The sequence below is a fragment of the Chrysoperla carnea genome, chromosome 4, assembly GCF_905475395.1.
Source record: "Chrysoperla carnea chromosome 4, inChrCarn1.1, whole genome shotgun sequence".
NCBI lineage: Eukaryota > Metazoa > Arthropoda > Insecta > Neuroptera > Chrysopidae > Chrysoperla > Chrysoperla carnea.
Genome location: NC_058340.1, coordinates 58,492,740 through 58,512,599, shown reverse-complemented (window position 1 = coordinate 58,512,599; position 19,860 = coordinate 58,492,740). Strand labels below are relative to the sequence as shown.

General features: G+C 27.5%; 2 protein-coding genes across 4 annotated transcripts; both read right to left on the bottom strand.

Moving 5' to 3' along the window:
- Positions 1–1,337: 1,337 nt before the first annotated feature.
- Positions 1,338–4,613, bottom strand: LOC123298066 (carbonic anhydrase 2-like). The gene is made up of 5 exons (XM_044879963.1): positions 4,486–4,613; positions 4,225–4,401; positions 3,568–3,709; positions 2,664–2,994; positions 1,338–2,129 (listed from the first exon to the last, which is right to left on the bottom strand). The coding sequence occupies exons 1-5, from the start codon at positions 4,544–4,546 to the stop codon at positions 1,896–1,898; spliced, it is 945 nt and encodes a 314-aa protein (XP_044735898.1). The 5' UTR covers positions 4,547–4,613; the 3' UTR covers positions 1,338–1,895.
- Positions 4,614–10,128: 5,515 nt separating this feature from the next.
- Positions 10,129–18,041, bottom strand: LOC123297854 (pleckstrin homology domain-containing family F member 2). Of its 3 annotated transcripts, XM_044879662.1 has the most exons (8): positions 17,826–18,041; positions 15,389–15,655; positions 14,531–14,656; positions 13,915–14,021; positions 13,402–13,576; positions 13,230–13,324; positions 11,737–11,787; positions 10,181–10,239 (listed from the first exon to the last, which is right to left on the bottom strand). In XM_044879662.1, the coding sequence occupies exons 1-7, from the start codon at positions 17,839–17,841 to the stop codon at positions 11,749–11,751; spliced, it is 825 nt and encodes a 274-aa protein (XP_044735597.1). In that variant the 5' UTR covers positions 17,842–18,041; the 3' UTR covers positions 10,181–10,239; positions 11,737–11,748. The 3 variants fall into 3 exon arrangements, with proteins under 3 accessions (XP_044735596.1, XP_044735598.1, XP_044735597.1); XM_044879661.1 differs by lacking the exon at positions 11,737–11,787 and having other exon boundaries at positions 10,129–10,239; positions 17,826–18,036; XM_044879663.1 differs by lacking the exons at positions 11,737–11,787; positions 17,826–18,041 and adding an exon at positions 16,778–16,868 and having other exon boundaries at positions 10,129–10,239.
- Between the last annotated feature and the right edge of the window lie 1,819 nt (positions 18,042–19,860).

Sequence of the window (19,860 nt, the reverse complement as noted above, 5' to 3'; positions counted from 1 at the left end):
GGTCAATCGAAATTCCGCACATGAGGTGCTAAGATCGCGGAGCTCAAGCAAAATAAGTATTTTTTTAATATTTTGTAATAGGCGAATATGTTACAAAAAAGTTGAATAAAATATATAACATGTTCTCCTATACCAAAATTTCAAATTTTAGTTTTAACGAGCGATTTTTTAATTTTATAAATACAAATTTTAATATTTTGTAATAGGGGAATATAACTGATGCAAACTAAATGACATGTTCTCCTATTGAAAAGTTTTAAATTTTAGCATAACCAAGCCATTTTTGTACTATCTTTTAATATTTTGTAACAGGAGAACATGACTTTTAAGAGTTAGATATATTTATGATTATTTAAATTCCCACCCCGACAGAATAGTGATTTATGACATATTTATATAACTGACGTTATTTATAGCAAGAGGGCGGGGTATATAGATAATTTAAACTATAAAAAGAGTGGAAAATTTTTAACGTCGGGAAAAATTAATTTAATTTAAAAGTAAAAATGTTAATCACACCAAGCTACGAACCAGCGTACCTTGGTTTCAGAGACAAGTGCTATACCCACACAGCCACCCAGCTTATTTATTTCCATATAATTAACTTAATACTTACCTTTACTAAATAATTAATTAACTGGTAATTTTGTTCTGAAAGAAAAAATAGGATAGAAAATTAAAAAATAAAACAAAATTTAAAATATATATAATGATTTTTACTTATTTATAACTAAAAAATATGTACATTTTCATAAAACAAATTTACAGAGATTCTTCTTTTCTTATAAAATTTTTTATACAAAATAAGTAAAATAATAGTTCATAGTGAACTTTGTAGTCGGTGACGTGCCCAAAATATTATGTCGCGTGCCATTGCTAGCCTTGACACATACCATTGCTTCGACATTCCTCGCCTAACACAATATTTCAAGTCGTTTGTTGTTACAAGAATATAATGACATTGGTGACCTTCAGTAAATTGAATTGCCAAATTTTTGAAAGAAAAAGGTAGTTACAACGCTGGTCGCTGCGGCTAAGCCGCAGGATGATTTAAAGATTACAGGCTTTGTTTTTTATAGACTAATTATATTTTTACAGTTATTTATATCAAAATTTCTTCAAACTATTAAACTATAAAATTTCTACCATTCGGTATCAAAATTGTGATTTTGTAGACAATTTTGTATTGATTGGTGCGTCTGTTTTAAAATGGAGATACATATTACTTAAAAAATTGAATAAATTCGAGCTCTATGCTTTAAGTTTAGCTCTGAGCTAAACTGCTTTGTATAAAAAATAAAGTTTTTAATTTTACGTAATAGTTTTATTTAGTGCTTTGGTTAACAATGAATTATTATTAAATGAAAAGATGCAGTTCACATGACCTATTTAAAAAATCCAATTATCTTATTTCCCTACATTTCTTAATCTAATTTACATATGTTTGACATATGTATGTAGATTTTTCTCAAATAGCCACATCTTTCAGACAAAAGAGTATATGGAATTACTACATCGGAGAATGAAATTTCTTTAAAAATATTATCAGTAAAATATTTTACCCTATTAATTTTTAACGGGCGTATTTGCCCCTTCTGTTGAATTAACTTTATGGCACTGTTTAAAATATTGTGGCGTTAATCTGCCTTACCCTTTGAACAGAAATATTTTTACCACTAAGCACCAAGATTAGGTAAAGTGGGAAATATTAAAAAATTCCATGTACTGTTTTGTTTGAGGTGAAAACCATACAAAAGATTGAAAAAGATATTACATTCGTTTGTGAATTTTTTTGGTTAATATTCTATACTTGTAATTGAAACTTTCATGGAAATGGTAATTAAAAATAATTCTGAAAAATGCATTGAATTATTTTGAAAATTACTAGGAACTTTCTATAATTTTCTATAGTTACAATAGTCTTTATTAATACTCAATTTTTGTTTCATCGAAAAAGAATCATGCCCCAATTTATCTGCATTTATTTTACTACGGCTTGATAGTCTTAAACTTGGTATTTTCGAAGGATTTACATAATATATCGTAGTATTTGATGGAATCATTAATTTACGAAAATTACGTTCAACTGGTTCGTCATTTCCATCAAGTAATCTTCTAAACGCTTTTAACTGTAAAATTTAAAAAAAAACTGATTTCAGCGATTAAGTAATAAAAATAATTAGAAAAAATGTATAGAACTAGAAAATTGTAGAACTGATAAAATAAAACAGTAAGAAACTACTTTTTTATGCACCCATTATCTAGGACTCTAGGATATTGTTGAATGGGTTTTTTAATTTTTATTAAAAGTTTTCCAGTGTCCCTTCTCGTCAGGTGAATATTATGCTAGAGTTAGTTTTCGTGTACCTCTTATTGTCTATTTTTGAACTTTTAAGGCCCATATATCTACAAAAATTGGACTTGAATATGCTAGTGGCGATGCCAAAATCCATAATTTTAGAAAATTTGACCGAAAGCTATTTTTTATAAGAAAATGTCGCAAGTTGAATTCATAGAATACTATATTAACCAATACCCATTTTCGATTTGAAGCTGCGAATACTTTCCTAAGCCGTGTAAAAAGCTTACACCGTAAACATAGGCTAAGCCTAAACAAATGAGTTGGCAATTTGAATTTTGAGTACAGAAGTAGTTCATTTTACCTGGCACTCAGCAATTGCAGTTGCTTCGCGGCAAATCAACCATAGTAAAACATGACCACAATTATTGGTTGATACAGTTCCCCAATACATAAAATAATCTTCTGTGAATGGTTTTATATATGAATTAAGTGGTCTTGGTTCGATGTATATAGATGAGGCACATCGTTGTACAGCTGGTATACCATTTATAATATCTTCAAACACCTCGTTGTGTTTCGCTTGAACCTTATAAAAATAAGCTAAAACTACCATTCCATCTTTGTGGTTCATTGCATTGTCTTGTGATCCATAAGTACTTTTATAATGTACAGCATGCATTTCTAAAGGATATCTGGAATAATAGATTTTATTAGTACAAGATTTTCATTAAACCTGTTTCTAGGAAGAGGCGGTGATAAATATTTCCACTTTTATGAATGCTTTTTTTAGATACTTTTTATAGTTAAAGCTAGAGAAGAAAAAAAAGGTAATTATATATGGTGCTTAAAAAAATTTCTTCCAATTGCGCTCCGTTTTATTGTCGCTCAAATGCAGCGGGGAAAATACGATTTGCAGTGCTGGATTAAAAATTACATTATTACACTAACCTCGGGCTAAAAGATACCTTTATATAAATCAGCTCTGCAATTAATTTTTGATTTTAACATTCCAGAAGCAAAATCTAAAATCGATAATAGTTTATCCAAAACAAGCACCGTTCCAACCGCAAAAAAGAATATTTCTTTTTCTAAGCTCCCAATAATATAAATTTCAAGCGTCTCTCAACAATAATTTCAAATTCATAATGAAAATAATAATTAAATTCCAAAATGTGTCGAAATTCGGCAATAAATAAAGATTATTTCCTACTCTAATTTAAATAAACAATTTTGTACTTTTAACACAAGTTATAATAAAAACTTACTTTTTCCCGTCAACAGTATGTTCACTACCTTCATCACTGCTTTTACCCCAATGAAAGTGCAACTGGGAAAATACATATTTTCCGTGTAAATTTCCTCCTGCTAAATAAGGTCCTTCACCTTCCCATTTTCCACTTAGTATTACTGCAATCAAAAATATAGATATTTTTAAACATTCTTTCCTCATTTCAAAATTGTTTCGCATAATGCATTACTACCCTGTATCGCGAAGTTTTTTTATATTTCAAACTACAGTTTCATCTTAGCTTCCTCCCATTATTAAACTCTTTTATGTTGTTACAAAATTACCTTAATAATGTTTGTTATGGTAGGTATCAATTCGAAGTGATCAAATTACGTACTTATTGAAAATAATTTGATATTATTTATCCAAATTTCGTAGTCTACGGAATTCTACATTTTACGCTTTTGCGAATTCCTCGAATTCCATATCTATTCTATTTATCGAATTTTATATATCCACAATCCTGCTTCTCCTAGCATCCGCCCCCTTTTTGAAATTTTTTTATAATACTTAATTTCAAGATTTTTCCAATTTGGATTGGATTCATTAAGTTCTTTAAATTATACTTGATTTTTGATCGCGGGAGTTTTCCTTAACGTCAAAGTCGTTAAAATGGTCTTACGTTAATACTTACAAGTATGTCCCGTATTAGTAATTTTCAGTTTCTGCGGTTTTAAATCGTAATTGAACCATTCTAAATTATTAAAATTCACTTTTTTCATAGCATTTATATCAATATTTACTGGTGCAGCATTTTGAGGGATTGGATTTTGTGTTCTTATCCACTTTGTGTTTTTTGCAGTATTGTAATCTAGAAATTAGTACCCACCATAATTTTGATCAATATCAATATGATTCAATATTAAGAATATTTGAGTAATATTTCTTTACCAACCATAAAATGGATTTTCAGTCTGTGATGGAATGAATGATGCTGCCCTTGTAGATTGATACATGACTGAATAATTTTAAACAATATTCATGATGAATGACCAAAAAGTTTTTGACAGATGTGTAACATCTTTCTGTTATTTATTGTTTTGTTTTTTTATTAAGAAAAGGATCTACATAACTTCTATAATAGCCCACTCATTACATATATAAAAACAACCTATCTGCGAAAACTTTCTCATAGATAGCCGAATTTTTGTATTCGTCGTCTTTTCGATATGTTAATAAACGGATAAAAAGTTACCATCGATTATATATGTTTGCCGCCTCTCTGAACACGAGTCGGAGACTCCGTTTTTCGAGACAAAAATTCTCCAAATTTAAACCAACAATAAAATTTTTCGAAAAAAATCTTAAGTTCTTTTTTAATGATGTTTGGATGAAGCAGGTTACAGGGAACCATTTTCCATGAATATTTCATGTCCTGCGGCTTGGGATAGCAATAAAATATAAATATTGTTCTAAGTCATTGAATTATCAGAAGAAAAGAAACTTTTATGCAAGAATTTTCAGACACGTAATTGCAGGAAGCATTATCTCCGAAAAACAACTTTTCATCTAAAATATCTGAAAAACATCGGATACAGAATGAATTGTCTGTGAAAATGTGAAAAATTCGCCTAATTATAAATTTTTCTGCTGTTGACAGCTAATATGGTTGGGCTATAAGAGCTGGATATAAAATAAAAGAACGCAGTTTGCTTGTTTTTGTGACCGCGTAAATGAAGTATTGTTATTCATTTGCGATTTTATAAGAGCGATAAAATTAAACGCAGCATTCGTATGCATAACTTTATTTAGATTTGGAAATACGCCGTAGAACAATTTTTTTAAATAAATTTTTCTTCATTTTAGTAGGTAAAAATTAGTTTCTCCTGAATAGCTCCTGCTCTTTTTCTGTTTGTAATAAAGAACTCATAGGAACTCAAAATTACAATTACAGTATTTGAGCGACATTAATAGACTCTCGATAACTCAAACTACAAAAACACGATTTACTTGATAAGCCGATTTATTTTATTTCCCCGGTTGTTCAAGGTAAAAAACGATTTCATAACCTTCATAACTCACAGATAAACTAACTTGTTACTGGGAAAATTTCTTTGACGCAAATTTTTTCATTTTCTCGTGAAAGTCGAGGTATCCAAAGTCAACTGTTTGCAATTTACGACAAAAATTATCTGAAATTATCCGATTAAATAAGAAATAGAGGATTAATTGCAGTTCCATGAAGCGAAATTATAGGTTGAAACAAGAAGTTTTTATAAAACTATCACCAAATTTTTATATTTTTGATAATAATAAATCTATTCAATTTATTTTATACAATATTTGAGATTCCAAAAAAAAGTATATTAATAATATAATTTTCAACAAATATAATTCTAATTATTTAAACTTGATTACTTAAAATAAGCAATTTAACCAAAACGAAAAAAATTATATGTATATATAAACAATTTCTCTACACAAGCATTAAAAAAATAATTATTTTTTTTAAATATTAGAACATCATAAGAATTTTTTTTACATAAATTAATATAGTCTAGGAGCTGGTTATTGCTAAATTTAATTTTTTATCAAGCTAAACATTATTTTAAAAGTTGATAAGGACTGATTTGTCAGAGTATTTATTATTATGATATTGTATAAAATTCAATGCCAGGATTTCATACAGTTACGTAGCGCTAAAAAATATCGGAGGGCAGAAATTGGCTTTGGTTACCAAATACGGTGCGCTTTTTAGCCACGACTCTCTCTTTTTAGGTAATTAGCACCTCATTAATTTGTTACCTTTAAGAAAAAATGCATGATTGATATACGGGGATGTTCTACCTGTCTAGAGACAGCATCGTCGCTAAAAAACACGAGGCATTGGGTAAGGACTACCCAATCCAACCATGTTATTTTTGTACACGAGCACCCATAATAATTCACAAAATGGACGAAAAAAAGTGAAATTATTGAAGGAAATAATACCTTAAATTATTACATTTCGAGTATAATAATAACTTTTTTACAATTAAAAATAATTATATTTTTGATATTTTTATTTTAAATTCTGCCAAACCGTTTCTTTTTAATTTATAATTAAAAATATCTGGACGGATATGATATTTATAGTATGTTTAAAAATTCTAATTTTGTTATTAAATATCTCGATTGGGTTTTTCGACATCGAAAATTCATAAAAACTTTACATTTTTAGAATTGTATTCATAGCTCTTTATTTACGCATAGCTTCAAAAAGAAGTAGAACAAAAATATCAGTAAATAGTTTTGAGAAATGGCAGTATTATTCGGATATGTGTTTTTTGAGGCAAATGTAACATACAATAAGAGTTTATTATAACTTCAAAACCAAATAAATAAATATTTCCATCCAACTTATTTTTTTGTAAATGTTAGAATTGATTGTATTAGATATTTTTCCCAGTTCATTTCAACAAGAAGCTTACCTAGCTTATCGTGTTTCGCTACGCTAACACGACCTTACCAACACATAAATAAAAATTTTCGACTAGATGAAAAATCGTTGGAATAATCAGCTTTTAGACCATCATGTCTCCATTAATAAAAATATAATCATAATTATTAAAATCTAAGAGCACTTGTATGAAATAATCATTATAAAGCAACGGCAGGAATAAAATATTTGCACATTTTTCATAAACTTTTGTATTAATGGAAACAATATAAAAAGAATGGGATTCAAATATATGAATATGAAAAAACAATCCACATTTGAAACCGACCCCTTACGATTATAATTCCAAGAAAATATTAGCTGGAGGAAATTTATCCCTATAATCTATCTAATGAAACATAAAAACAATCAAATATTTCTCTTGAACGAAACCTGATGGAATATGTTAAAAAATTAGAAGAACTGAAATTCAGGTAAATTTCCCAGTTATCCTCTCTATGGAATCTGTGATTCCCATTTTAAAATATTTCATGAACCAGTTAAATATAAGAATGGTTCTGAAAAGCTTCTCCTCCTTGTCACTAAAAATTGTTCATTGGGAAAAATTTCATTTCATTTCAAAGACAGTAAATGTTACGACTGGATATTATCGATTGCCCTATCAAAATCAGCGAATCTCCGTAGATCTCACTTATAATAGTTGTACAAAAAGTGCGAAATTGTACACATCTTACATCTACATACACGTCTTTAACACATCGCTCGAAAAAGATAATCTGCACAAGTTTTCCACACTTTTTTTATGAATGTGGTATTAGTTCTCCCTTCCCGTAGAAAGACTCGCATATCCGTACATTTAGGTAATTCTCCTGTATGAATAACAAAAAAAAAAACATTTTCCATTAGATTTCGTTAAAATAGCTATTTTCATGAAAAATTGGATCGTATTTTGCATCATTTATTAGTCTGCCCATAAAAATTTAAATTTAAATTCTAAACGCTTTTGTTTATACAATTTATAAAACGTTAATTATTTTCGTCATAGCAAATATTTAACAATTTTTTATAATTATTGATTATATTCCCACTATTAAAATCACCGATTTAATTTCGAACTTTATACAAGGCAACGTTTTTCTATCTAAAAAATATAAGTCCATAAATTTCATTTTTTTCACATTTTAATAATAAAAAATATTCACTATATTTCACTTGTGTTGCGTTTATAAAACAAAATGTCGATTGCACATCGAAATAAACAGGACACTATATTGTTTTGATCACCAAAGCTAACAAATTATATTTCATATTTCTGTGAAGTAGTCATTTTTATGTGCTAGTATGTATTAATTGATGATAATTTGTATTTATAATTGTGAATTATTCCATTATTAATTAAAATAGTATCTTGAGCTGATCAAATCTTTCGGCAGAATTTAGCCAAAAGTAAAGTTTTTGAGATTATGTACAAGAAATTAAAAGTTGAAAAAAATTTTCTTTTGTTTTATTAACGTAACTTCGTCTTGTTTACTCAATTGTTTTTAACAAAAATGTACTTATTCTATTGACACCGTGCTTAATTATAGTGGCAAAACGTAAAAAAATTGAATATTATTTGAATAATAAAAGGGAATATTCATGTATTTTTTTTAATATTTTTAATTCATTGTTTACACCGTTATAGCAAAGTAAAAAATATAAATACTGCTTAAAAATGCTGTATTTAAGTGTAAAAAAATATTTAAAATACATTATAATTTTGTTCAATGTATAATTTACACTTAAAAAAAAATGAATTTACAACACAGAATTTACACTCGTTATTATTAAGTTTTCTAATAAAAAGCCGTAGAATAGTATAATTTAATGAAATACCATATAAAATGTAAGTAATTGATATCATACAGTATGTCAACCAATGTCAACAAATTTGACAAGCCCGTACGATGATGTCACGTCTGTATAAAAATTTGAATTTCCGTTTTAGAAATTTTTAAATGCCTTCACTGAATTTGTACTTTTATTAATTAATTTTAAGTAATTAAAATGATATTAATTACTAAAATAATGGTTTAGTTGAAAGTTACGGAAGAAAAATATTTGAACCAAATTTAAATTTCATGAATATTCCCTATTAAAAGAATATTGTAAGTGATAACATTTTAGTTCAGGTCATTTTCAATTAACTGGTGCTTCCCACTAATAAGAGATAAAATTTAATCGTTTATTTTAATAATAATTTTTTTTTTCATTAATATTATTATATTAATTTTTTTATTTAGACAGAAATAGTCTCTCTTAGTTGAAAAATTCAATAATTATGCACAATGCCAATTGAAGTATGTTACAAACGACCATATTCACTCAATATTGAAATTATAGAATATCATTTCACTGTTGTAATTTTTATAATTCCGCTAAATCATGATGTATGAGACATTAGCTGGATGATAGGCATCCCAAAAAAGTTTACCTCTTTTGCCCTTCTTATTAATATAACCCGGCACCAATTGCGCTTGGTTTTATTGTCCCGAAACAGAGATTTTTTAGAATAATAGGTTAACTCATGCTTCTCAGTGATATCAATTTTACGTAATACTTGAACGTTCTGTGAACACACGGATAATATCAACGCATCATGAACGATTTCTACGCATCATAAAGCCAAGAATAATGGATTTAAAAATGTATCAAATACAAATGATTTTTCTTTAACATAATAACATTAAAAAAAAAAATTATAAAATTATATTTTTTTCATTTCTTATTTATTTAAAAAATTATATTTTTTGTGGACAAGAACCATTTTTACAAACAATGATAGCTGATCGTGTGTAGCATACTTTAAAAAAATATATTAGAATAAACTTAAAAATCACAATAAAAATGAATAGTAAAACTGTAGAATATGTTTCTGTTTAGAAAGAAAGAATAATAAACTATTTTTATATTTTAAAATATACATAGTGATTATTAAAAAATATTTTATTATATATACGAATAACATAAAATGAATGTAAAAATTAGCCAAAATTTTATTATTTTTACATTTGAATGTATTTTTATAAATTTCAGTTCATAATAATATGTGTGTTTATATTCGTGAAAAAATATATTATTGTTATTATTATTATTATTATTATTATTATTATTATTAATATTAATATTAATTTTATTATTATGACAAATAAAAAATAAATCTCATTTATTCTGGTTTAATTCATCATGTACTTCGTGTCGGTCGGCAGCTGAATCTCCATAAAATTTGGGCTGAAAATAAAAATGCATATATTATTTTTTTGGTAGTGAGACGTAATCAAATTATAATTTATCCAAAAAACACAAAAATAAAAATCATTCGAAAATTTGATTAATCAAAATAACGCAATATTATTCCAAAAAACTCCATTCTATAAATTTTCTAAAAACAATGGATCTAAAAAAATAATACAACAAAGCTAAACAAGAAAAACACAAATAATTTTGGCTATGTAAACCAAATGCTTAAAGGTCGATGAAAATATTCAAATTCAAATAATTTATGCCAATAAAATTATACCTGAAATTTAGGGTGTTAAAATTGTACTAGAAATTCAGAGCGTTAAAATTGTACTTTGAATAAACAATTTAGCGTAAGTGATAAAAAAAAATTAAGAACATACTCGTAAATCATGAGAAGTTAAGATTTAGGCTTAAGTAGAGGCGACGAAGCGGTGATACTAGCTGCTTTGAATCTACGATGCAGAAATGTCTTATGAACTGTACGAAATTATAACAGCTAGCATCAACTTGATCGCCTCTATTCAAGCTTCAACCTATGACTGTAATATCTGGACTGACGGAATGACGAAATACCACGAGTTTCGTATAACCGCTATCAATTATTCGAATTATAACTTACGTCAATTATCTGTGAGTTATTGCGGTTTAGTTTTACATCATCAATTTATTACGCATACCCCTATAGTGATTTCCCTGCACACCATAACCATTCACAATTAATCAAAAATTTTCTTTAACTCTAATTTACATTCTTAAAATATAAGTTTTTAGAAAAATAGAAAATTATTATACATAAAGACTTTATTATCCTTTAATTCTAATATTTAAATAAAAATAAAAAAGATTATTTTCAATGTAGTTTAGTGGCGAAAATCCTAAATTCTGATTGATCACTGACTGATTAAAGAATTAAGGCGCTTAAGTAGATTAATCTGCCTGACTTATGATGGCGTTAGATTTGACATCGATGGATGCCTTTATACCCAATTCGCAGATGTCAAAAAGATATTAAAAGCCATAAATTTACTAAAAATATTGTTCATAATCATATCCTTATTGTTCATGACGTTGTTTCGTTAAACTCTAAATCATAACCGCAAAAAATCTCAAAAATATCTATAATTGACACAAAAAGTTTTACTAGCTTTTTTGCAGTAGGTGAATGGATGACACTAAAAGTTTATTAAGATTTAGAGGCAGCCGAAAGAGGCTTATTTTCCTGGCATATTTCTAACTTTATGTAGGTAAATCCTATTGCGAACATTATCCTTAGAAAAGTTAAAGCAAATATAATTGTAAACAAAAGCAATCTTTTGTATTTTTACTCCTTTTTGTATGTTGTTGGACACACTTACGTTACGCGGTTTTTTTTTTTTAAATTTTGTAAGATAATGAAAATAAAATAGCATATCAATAAATTATTTCGAACAATAAAACTTCAAAACCAAACACTTTCATCACTCTAAAACCCTTTTTTACACTTACTAAAAATATGTGTCAATAACATTGATAACTAAGACAATGACTCTTAAATCTCTGAAAATAAAACAAAATTAGACAAATCTATCTATACAGTGTATCTTCATAAAAAAATTTTATACGCTCCAATTCACCAAGCATAAATGCTTTGTACAAATTAATTTAACGATGGTGACAAGTAGAATAAATTAATAAGAAAAGGTAATATTCTACAGTAAACTAGCCCTTACCCCTTTGCTAGACAATTCCAACTTTGTTAAAAAAAATTAAGGGAGTGTAGCAGTACCGAAGGCATATCACTCTATTACATATTTTTATTATGAAACATAATTTTTACATTTATTTCAAATTATTTTGTACTTTATATAAGTTAAAGTCCTACACACATGATACTTTTAATAGCTTTTACTATCTAAACACATTATACCACTTGACATATGAAGGTGAGATTTTACACTTCAATGGAAAACTCACATTACGTATTTTCTTTTGAACAAATAGAACGGGTTCTCTAGATATCCGATCTAGGACGTAACCAACTCTGTCACTCCTGTATGAGTGACACCAATTATATGTAACTTCTTGGTTTCTTTATTTTATTTGTATGTTTGTGTATACAGAACACACAAAGGTTTCGTAATATTATACAAGTCATACAAATTACATATTTTTATTAACTAAATTTTTACATTTCAAATTTTTGTGTACTTTAAGTCAGATCCTTTTTTCAATCAATTAAAAACATTTGCTCATAGATGGTTAAAATTATACGCTTCATCTTCCATGTCAGAGCTCGCTTCTTTCGAATTATAGTTTACATATTATTGTTAACAGGCCCAAATCAAGATCAAAGTAAAAAAGAGCAAGTCAAGAAGGCCTTCAGTATTTGCATCCCTAAAGGCATTATTTTATGGTATATTTGACGAGCCAAGGAAGACAAAATCAAGAATACCCTCGGCCTCTGTTTCCGTTTCTTTCACAAATTTGTACACCAGTAGGGAATAAAATCAAGGGGTGAAACTCTAACACGAGCACTAAACATTGAATAGCAGATATTTTATATTAATAACTTCTAAAAATTTTTTAATTGTGGACAAATTTGAAAGTTTTTTTCTCATACATCTTAACCTGCAGATTCAAAAAATTATCATAATACAGTAGAATCTCGATAACTTAAACCTCGGTAACATAAAAACCTCTGTTACTTCAAAAAATACTATGTTCCCTTCCCATCAGAGCCCAAAACCTCTATAACTTAAAAGACGCAACCTCTGTAACTTAAATAAATAATCTCTGTATAGGCCCTCAGTAACTACATAGAAACATGTACATACCTCTATATTAACTAGGGTACATAGAAACATGTACATACCTCTATATTAACCTTTACCTAACATAGACACTTGATAACTTAAAACCTCTATAACTTAAAATATTTTGTGTTTCCCTTGGACTTTAACTTATCGAGATTCTACTGTATAAGTAGAATGAAATATTACCTCTTCATAAGGTTCTCCATGATGGCGTATACCATCATCTTCATCATCTGAATCTTCTTCAAGAGATGATTCCGCAGAACCACTTCGATCTTTATCTAAAAAATAGAGCAATTAATTATGTTTAATGTTAATAATTATGCTTAATGAATTTAAATTTAAAAAAAAAAATTACCATTGATTCCTTTTGAATTATTTAAAGTTATATTTCCAGATTGAGTTTTTGCTCGTGACAATATATCATAGCATTGTAAACATACTCTTAAAGGTTTAGAGCTTTGGTTTGGAAGTAAAAATCTTTTATTTGAGCAAGGGCCACAAACTACACCTCCACATTTTCTACAATGATGCTGTAAGACATAAAAATAAATATTATTTTGGAAAAAATATTATACTAAGTTATAACTTCCTTGTATGAAGTTTAATTTTGATCATTCTTGAAACAGAGGAAACACATTTATCTCACATAAATATACAACGATTAGTCGCGAATTCTTGAGATTTTGTATTTAAGACCGTTGTAACAGCTAGTTGTTTTGATTGCAAACAATTTGATCAAAAATATCTCAACAATTAGGCCCTTTTAAAATATTTGAACTTTGTATTTAGATGTGCAATGATAATAAAATTAATTAGTAGTACAAGAAAGTTATGTGATATCCATATCAGATTTTTTTTGTATACATACTCTTCGGTTGAGAACGGTAAATTGAGTCTTTTTACAATGCATGCAAATAGTTGCTTCATTATCAGGAACCCATACAGCTGCATGTACTTCTACTGGTTTCTTACCACCTAAAAGAAAAATTTCAATGAGGTTTCTAAATTTACTAAAAATTAATGAGGAATTTTAAATTTTAAAGTTGAAATAGAATAACAATTGAAGCCTTTCTTCAAAGTCTACTGGCTGTTAATGATGCCAAATTTCAATATCACTATTGCGCTGATAAAAAAAGTACGCTGTAGGTGGCATAATTGTGGTGCGTATAACATTTGATAATTAAATAACTGCATCTTAACTGGTAGTCAATAAAAATAAATTTTATTAACTTAAGACTTGATAGAAATGTCTAAATATTTAAACAAAAATATAATTAAACAAACATTTGATAGGTAATAAACTCATCAGACAACAGTGACGTCATGTCATTTTAAACAGTAAACAAAGTTTGTTTTTTTTAAACTTCATAAATCCAAATTTCAGGAAAAGCGTTGTGTGATCTACATTTCATGGAGACAGGCTAATAGTTTTCTTTAGATAAGATTCTTTGCACAATAAAAACCAGATATGCGATTTAACTTACTTTTACGGAGTAAATCTTCAATACATTTGTTTATGTGTGCCATCCATTCTTGCTTTTCAGTTGCAGTTGCAGCATACACAGCAAATGATTTTGAAGCGGTTCGTATTAGCCACCCATTTCGAAACTCTGTAAAAAAAATGTTTAACATTAAACCGTTAAAGATGTATGAGCATAGCAACATTGTTTGATTTTAAGGCTCAAAATTTTTTTATCGATAGACTATTACTCAAAGAATATGTGGCTAAAATTTGGACTGGAATGATGACTAAATTTTTTATCACTTTAGAGGAAGAATTCTCACACTACACTGACAGAAAAGTGAAGTTGGTATTTGAAAATCGTTAAAAGTAAGCAAAATATGAACGTTTAACACTCCCAATTAAACAAAGACGAAGATACTTTAAAAGTTACGTCATTATTGAGTATCGCCATAGAGATTACATATAAAACACTGATTTGCAAGAAAGAGGCGGGCAACAATCTTTGAATGCTTAAAACTTCTTCGTTTTTAATCAATTTAACTTTCAAATTTTGTTATGGTATCAGGTTACTTTTACATTTTAATGGGTAATGTGGTAACTTCGATATCAGTCATCTACTCAATTAAATGAATACAGGTTTTATAAGGCGAAAATTATTTCTCCTACACTCTCTGGTCATATTGTCAAAAAAATATAAAAATAACTATATCTCGATAGACCCGAAACGAGTAGGCTAATGTGCAAATGAAATATAAAATAATAAACATAGATTAAAACTTTTAAAAATATATCTCGATATCTTCAGTGGTTTTTACGTTTTCACACAAAACGAATTTCTTTATTTTAAATAGATGATAATAATTTTGATAATACTTACGGCCATCATCCTCCAATGATTCCAATTTAACCTCTTCCAAAGGAATTATATGTTGTTTATTATATTTTTTCTTATTAATCACAATGTTGCCGTATACAAGTATATCATTAAATAAAAAAAATTGACGACTTTTAGCTTTTTTGCGGCATCGTTTTGTAAGAACACCTTCACCAACCAAAACTCGTCCGGGTACTCCTAACGGTTGTCCAGAACTGCCGAAACAGCTCTCAACCATATTAATTCGGCGAGCATTTGCTTCGCTATTGACTAGAAATAAATAAAAAGAAATTATTTAGCAGTGATTAATCATCGTTTAAATTTGTATACATCAACATAATTAATGACAATTTTGTATTTCCTATTCATAGAAATTTTGTTAGAATTAATTAAGAAACCACATAATCAAATAATCGTAATAGTATTGTGAAAACTTCAAAAGGAATTTGTTTGTTTCATAATGATAAATAACACAATCACTGAAGCTTTTTTAAAGAGCGATAATATAATCTATGAGATGTTATACTGGTTTTTCTAATTATTAAATTATTACAGACAACTAAAGTTGTACTGCAGATAAAACTCACATCCTCTAAACCAGAAAAAAGTTTTGGGATTCCCATCAGTGATATCACTTGGCCCTTCTTGCTTACTCTAATACTTTTTACTAATTGCTCACTAAAAATTTAATTCGCCCAGTGAGAGTGCAAATTTTTACCCCCTTCCTTAAACTCTAAATCAGTTGTCTACAAATTTTAACCGCGTTTAATAATAATGTTAAGTTGAACAAACATACTACAATTCCAACTTTGAAAAGACTCTGATTTCTGTGGCGTCATGATTTCCAATTTATTGAAATAAAAAAAGGACTCATAGGCGCAAAATTTGGTTTCAATAGTTATCGGCAATGGGGTGATTGAAAAAGTTTCATTCGTCAATTTTATCCACAAAAAGATTTCATTCATCAAATTCGCGGGTGAAAATGTTTATTTTTGTGTACCCCATTTTATGATTTTCTTATTCAGGGAAATATTACGTCAGTTTTCTTATTCAGGGAAATATTACGTCAGATGTAAGCTCCCGTAAACAAAAAAGTAAATTACGATTTGACAATTATATTTTGCAATACACGTCACACTAAGATACGCACACATTACACAAACGATAAGGAGCAATAATTTATTTCACATTTTCGAGATACTGAAAGTAAGGCTCGATTCACACTAATTTGTCATGTTTGATATGGTCTCGATAAAATAGTCTTACATTAAAATTTAAAAGCAGTGAGTCTTATCATATCATCGATGTCGTTAACTCCAATACCGATACATCCCTTTGTTTCTAAGGTAAGCATATTTTATCGAACCGAGAACGAAAAAAAAGCGTACGTACTCAGCTAAAAGTGGAAATTTGGCCATTTTGAATACATTACTTGCTACAGCATACTTTCAGAGTTCAGCTGTTCAAGGTCAAATTAGTCTTAGGTCTCAAAATTTAAAAGAATTGTATTCTTCATTTTAGATTCGTGCGTTTGACAGAAATTCGCAGCAAAGCCGAAATCGGAATCGTACTTATAAATTAATAACTTATACTTCATATACACCCGTCTTAAAAAAAATAATAAATTTTACATTACTCATTGTTAGCTATTCAAATTAGCATTTTTAAAACACATTAATGTAATGAATTTATCGCAAATCAAATATTAATAATAAATTTAATCAATCATTCCAAGAACATGAGACTTTCTCAAGTATTTTAGATATTATTTAAAACTTTTGTTGGTTTTCAACTTACATAATAATTCCTAATTTAATAAAAGAAAGTCAAAAAAAAAGTATTAAAAGAAATTAATGTTTTTATAGGATCTCTTTACAATTTAATTAATATAATGGAAAAACTACGGAGTGTGAAAATAATGGTGAAAGAAATTATTAAGCGTAATAAAAAAAATTACGTTCACCTACTTTCTAGTTCAATGACAAAAACTTAAAAATTTCTAATAATACAAACAAAGCCAAATAATGCAGTCATTAAAAATTTTTTGAAAAAATATAATATGTATGAAGACATGTAAATATTTTAAAATTTTGATAAGTCTCAGTTTTGACAAATATGTCAAAATGTACTTAAAAATGTCATTTTAAGCGAAAAACTTAAATTTTTTTTACGTAAAATACCATTTAGAAATGGAAAAATTTTTTTGGTATTATTTCAAAATCACCTGTTGCAGAAACAAACGAAAATACTGTAAAACTATGACATGAAAAGTAAAAATACGATTAAGGTCAGGAGGTTAGGCGTATTTTATCTATTGTAGATTTAAATTTAGTTTGTGAAAACTAAATTTTTGAAAAGATTTTCAATTAACTTTCAAGACTGCTTAGTTAAATTATTAATAATTGAAATTTAAATATTATAAAAAAAAGAATTAACTTACCTAGTCGATCCACCATGATTCATATATGTATACGACATTCGGAGCATCGAACAATTTTGTATTACCAACTTAAATTAATTAATGCACACTGATTTATTTTAATTAAATTATCTAATTTTTTTTAAATTAATTTATTTAAAAAGTAAAATCAATTTTTAACACAATTATTCCATATTCCCGTAATCATGAATACACTTAACTTAACCAATACATAACTAATTAAATAGTTACTAACATAAAAGAAGTATAACTTAAAATACAGTTTATACTTAAAATCGCACTTAAGTTTCCACCAGTCTCCACATACAATACGAATTAAACACACAAATGATGATTGTTATGACTAATTTCCTCATTTTATCTACAACTTTTTTATGTCTGATTCATGAGTAGGATTGAATAATAATAAAAAATAAATCAGAAAAGTTGATTCCATATAAAATCTTACTTTATTAATTCTAAGTAATCAAGCTGTAATAAAGCTAGTACAATTTAAAAAAAATCTATTTTTTTATGCGAACCGAAAAGTTTTCCAAACTGATCTTAAATATACAGCGATAAAAAGTTTCACCCCATTAACTGGGTAACACCAGAATATTTCCTGCATGTAATAAATAGTATCAAAACTATCTCGAAATTTAGAAACTATCTATTTAAATTTATCTATTTTTTCTATAAAAATTGGGTCCTTTTAATAGACCTTTTCATCATGTCATATGCGCAAGTGCAGAGTTTATTTTTTCGTACTGACAGCAATAAGTAAGACTAAGATAGAAGATATTTGTTATGCATTTTATCACATTGGTTATAAATGATTTAGTACGAAACAAATGTGAATCGTGATTTTAAAATGAAAAGCCCTATGATTGGGAGAACAGTTTCTGAAATATTGAGTAAAAACGTATACGAGAGATTATTTCCAGGCTACTTTCTTCAGTTGATACTTCCTTCAGAGTTATCTCCATATTAACTTCGAAATAAAATATTTTCGTACAGGATTTTAAGCAATACGTCAAAAATTACCCGCCCGGCCGTTTAATGAATCCGATTTCATTATTTTTCGACTGAAAACGATCCTATATACCCATTTTATCAAATTTAGAAACAAAAATTTGTTAAAGGGAAAATAACAAAAAAGTCGAGATAATTTTTTTATTTCGATTTGAATAAATATTGTTCTCTAGAGCATTTTTTTAACCACCATTTTTTAGGCAGCTAAAGAAATTAAAAATCAGAACAAAAAAAGTATAAAATTATTAATTACTCAAAAAAATAATTAATCCTCAAAAAATCATATCGATCGTTGATCTTAGAACTTCGAAATTTGATACATACAACGTGGTAGCGATGTTAACATAGTCTCACCTTATAAAACAAAATCTCACCTTAAGAGGAAGAGGAGAGAACATCCACTTTTGATGGCTTATAAACATTTTTTCATGTCTTTTTTTGACAGGTTCAGGGAAGGAATGCAATATTTTTTATACTTATTTTATGGTCCTCATTACCTGTCTGATTTTACGTCCTGTAAAAGGCATGCAATTTACTTACGACCAATAAAGTTTTACTGAAGAGCAAAGGTGGTTTAAAAGAATAAAACAAACAAAACAATAAAATTTATAATTATTTTATTCTCATAAAAATAATAACTCATTATTTCACAAAATTATTAAAATAAGAACGAACATTAACAAATAAGTTTTTCTTTATTTACTGAAAAAGAAATGCAGATGTAATAAAATACACGAGAGTAATCGAGAAAATTGTAATAAAAGCAAAAACAAAAAATTTGTTTTGTTTTCATACTGAATAAAATTATTATTCAATATATTTTTAAAATATTTTGAGATAACTTGCGAAATGTAAAACTTTTGTATGCACATTTTTTCTTTTTTAAAAACTATAATACAACATCGAATAATAAAACAAAAAATTACCAAAAATTGTTTAAAAAAAAAAAAAACAATAAATTTTGCGAATAGAAAAATTAATTTTCATTAATATTAACACACATATTTTTAAAAAAAATGATAGT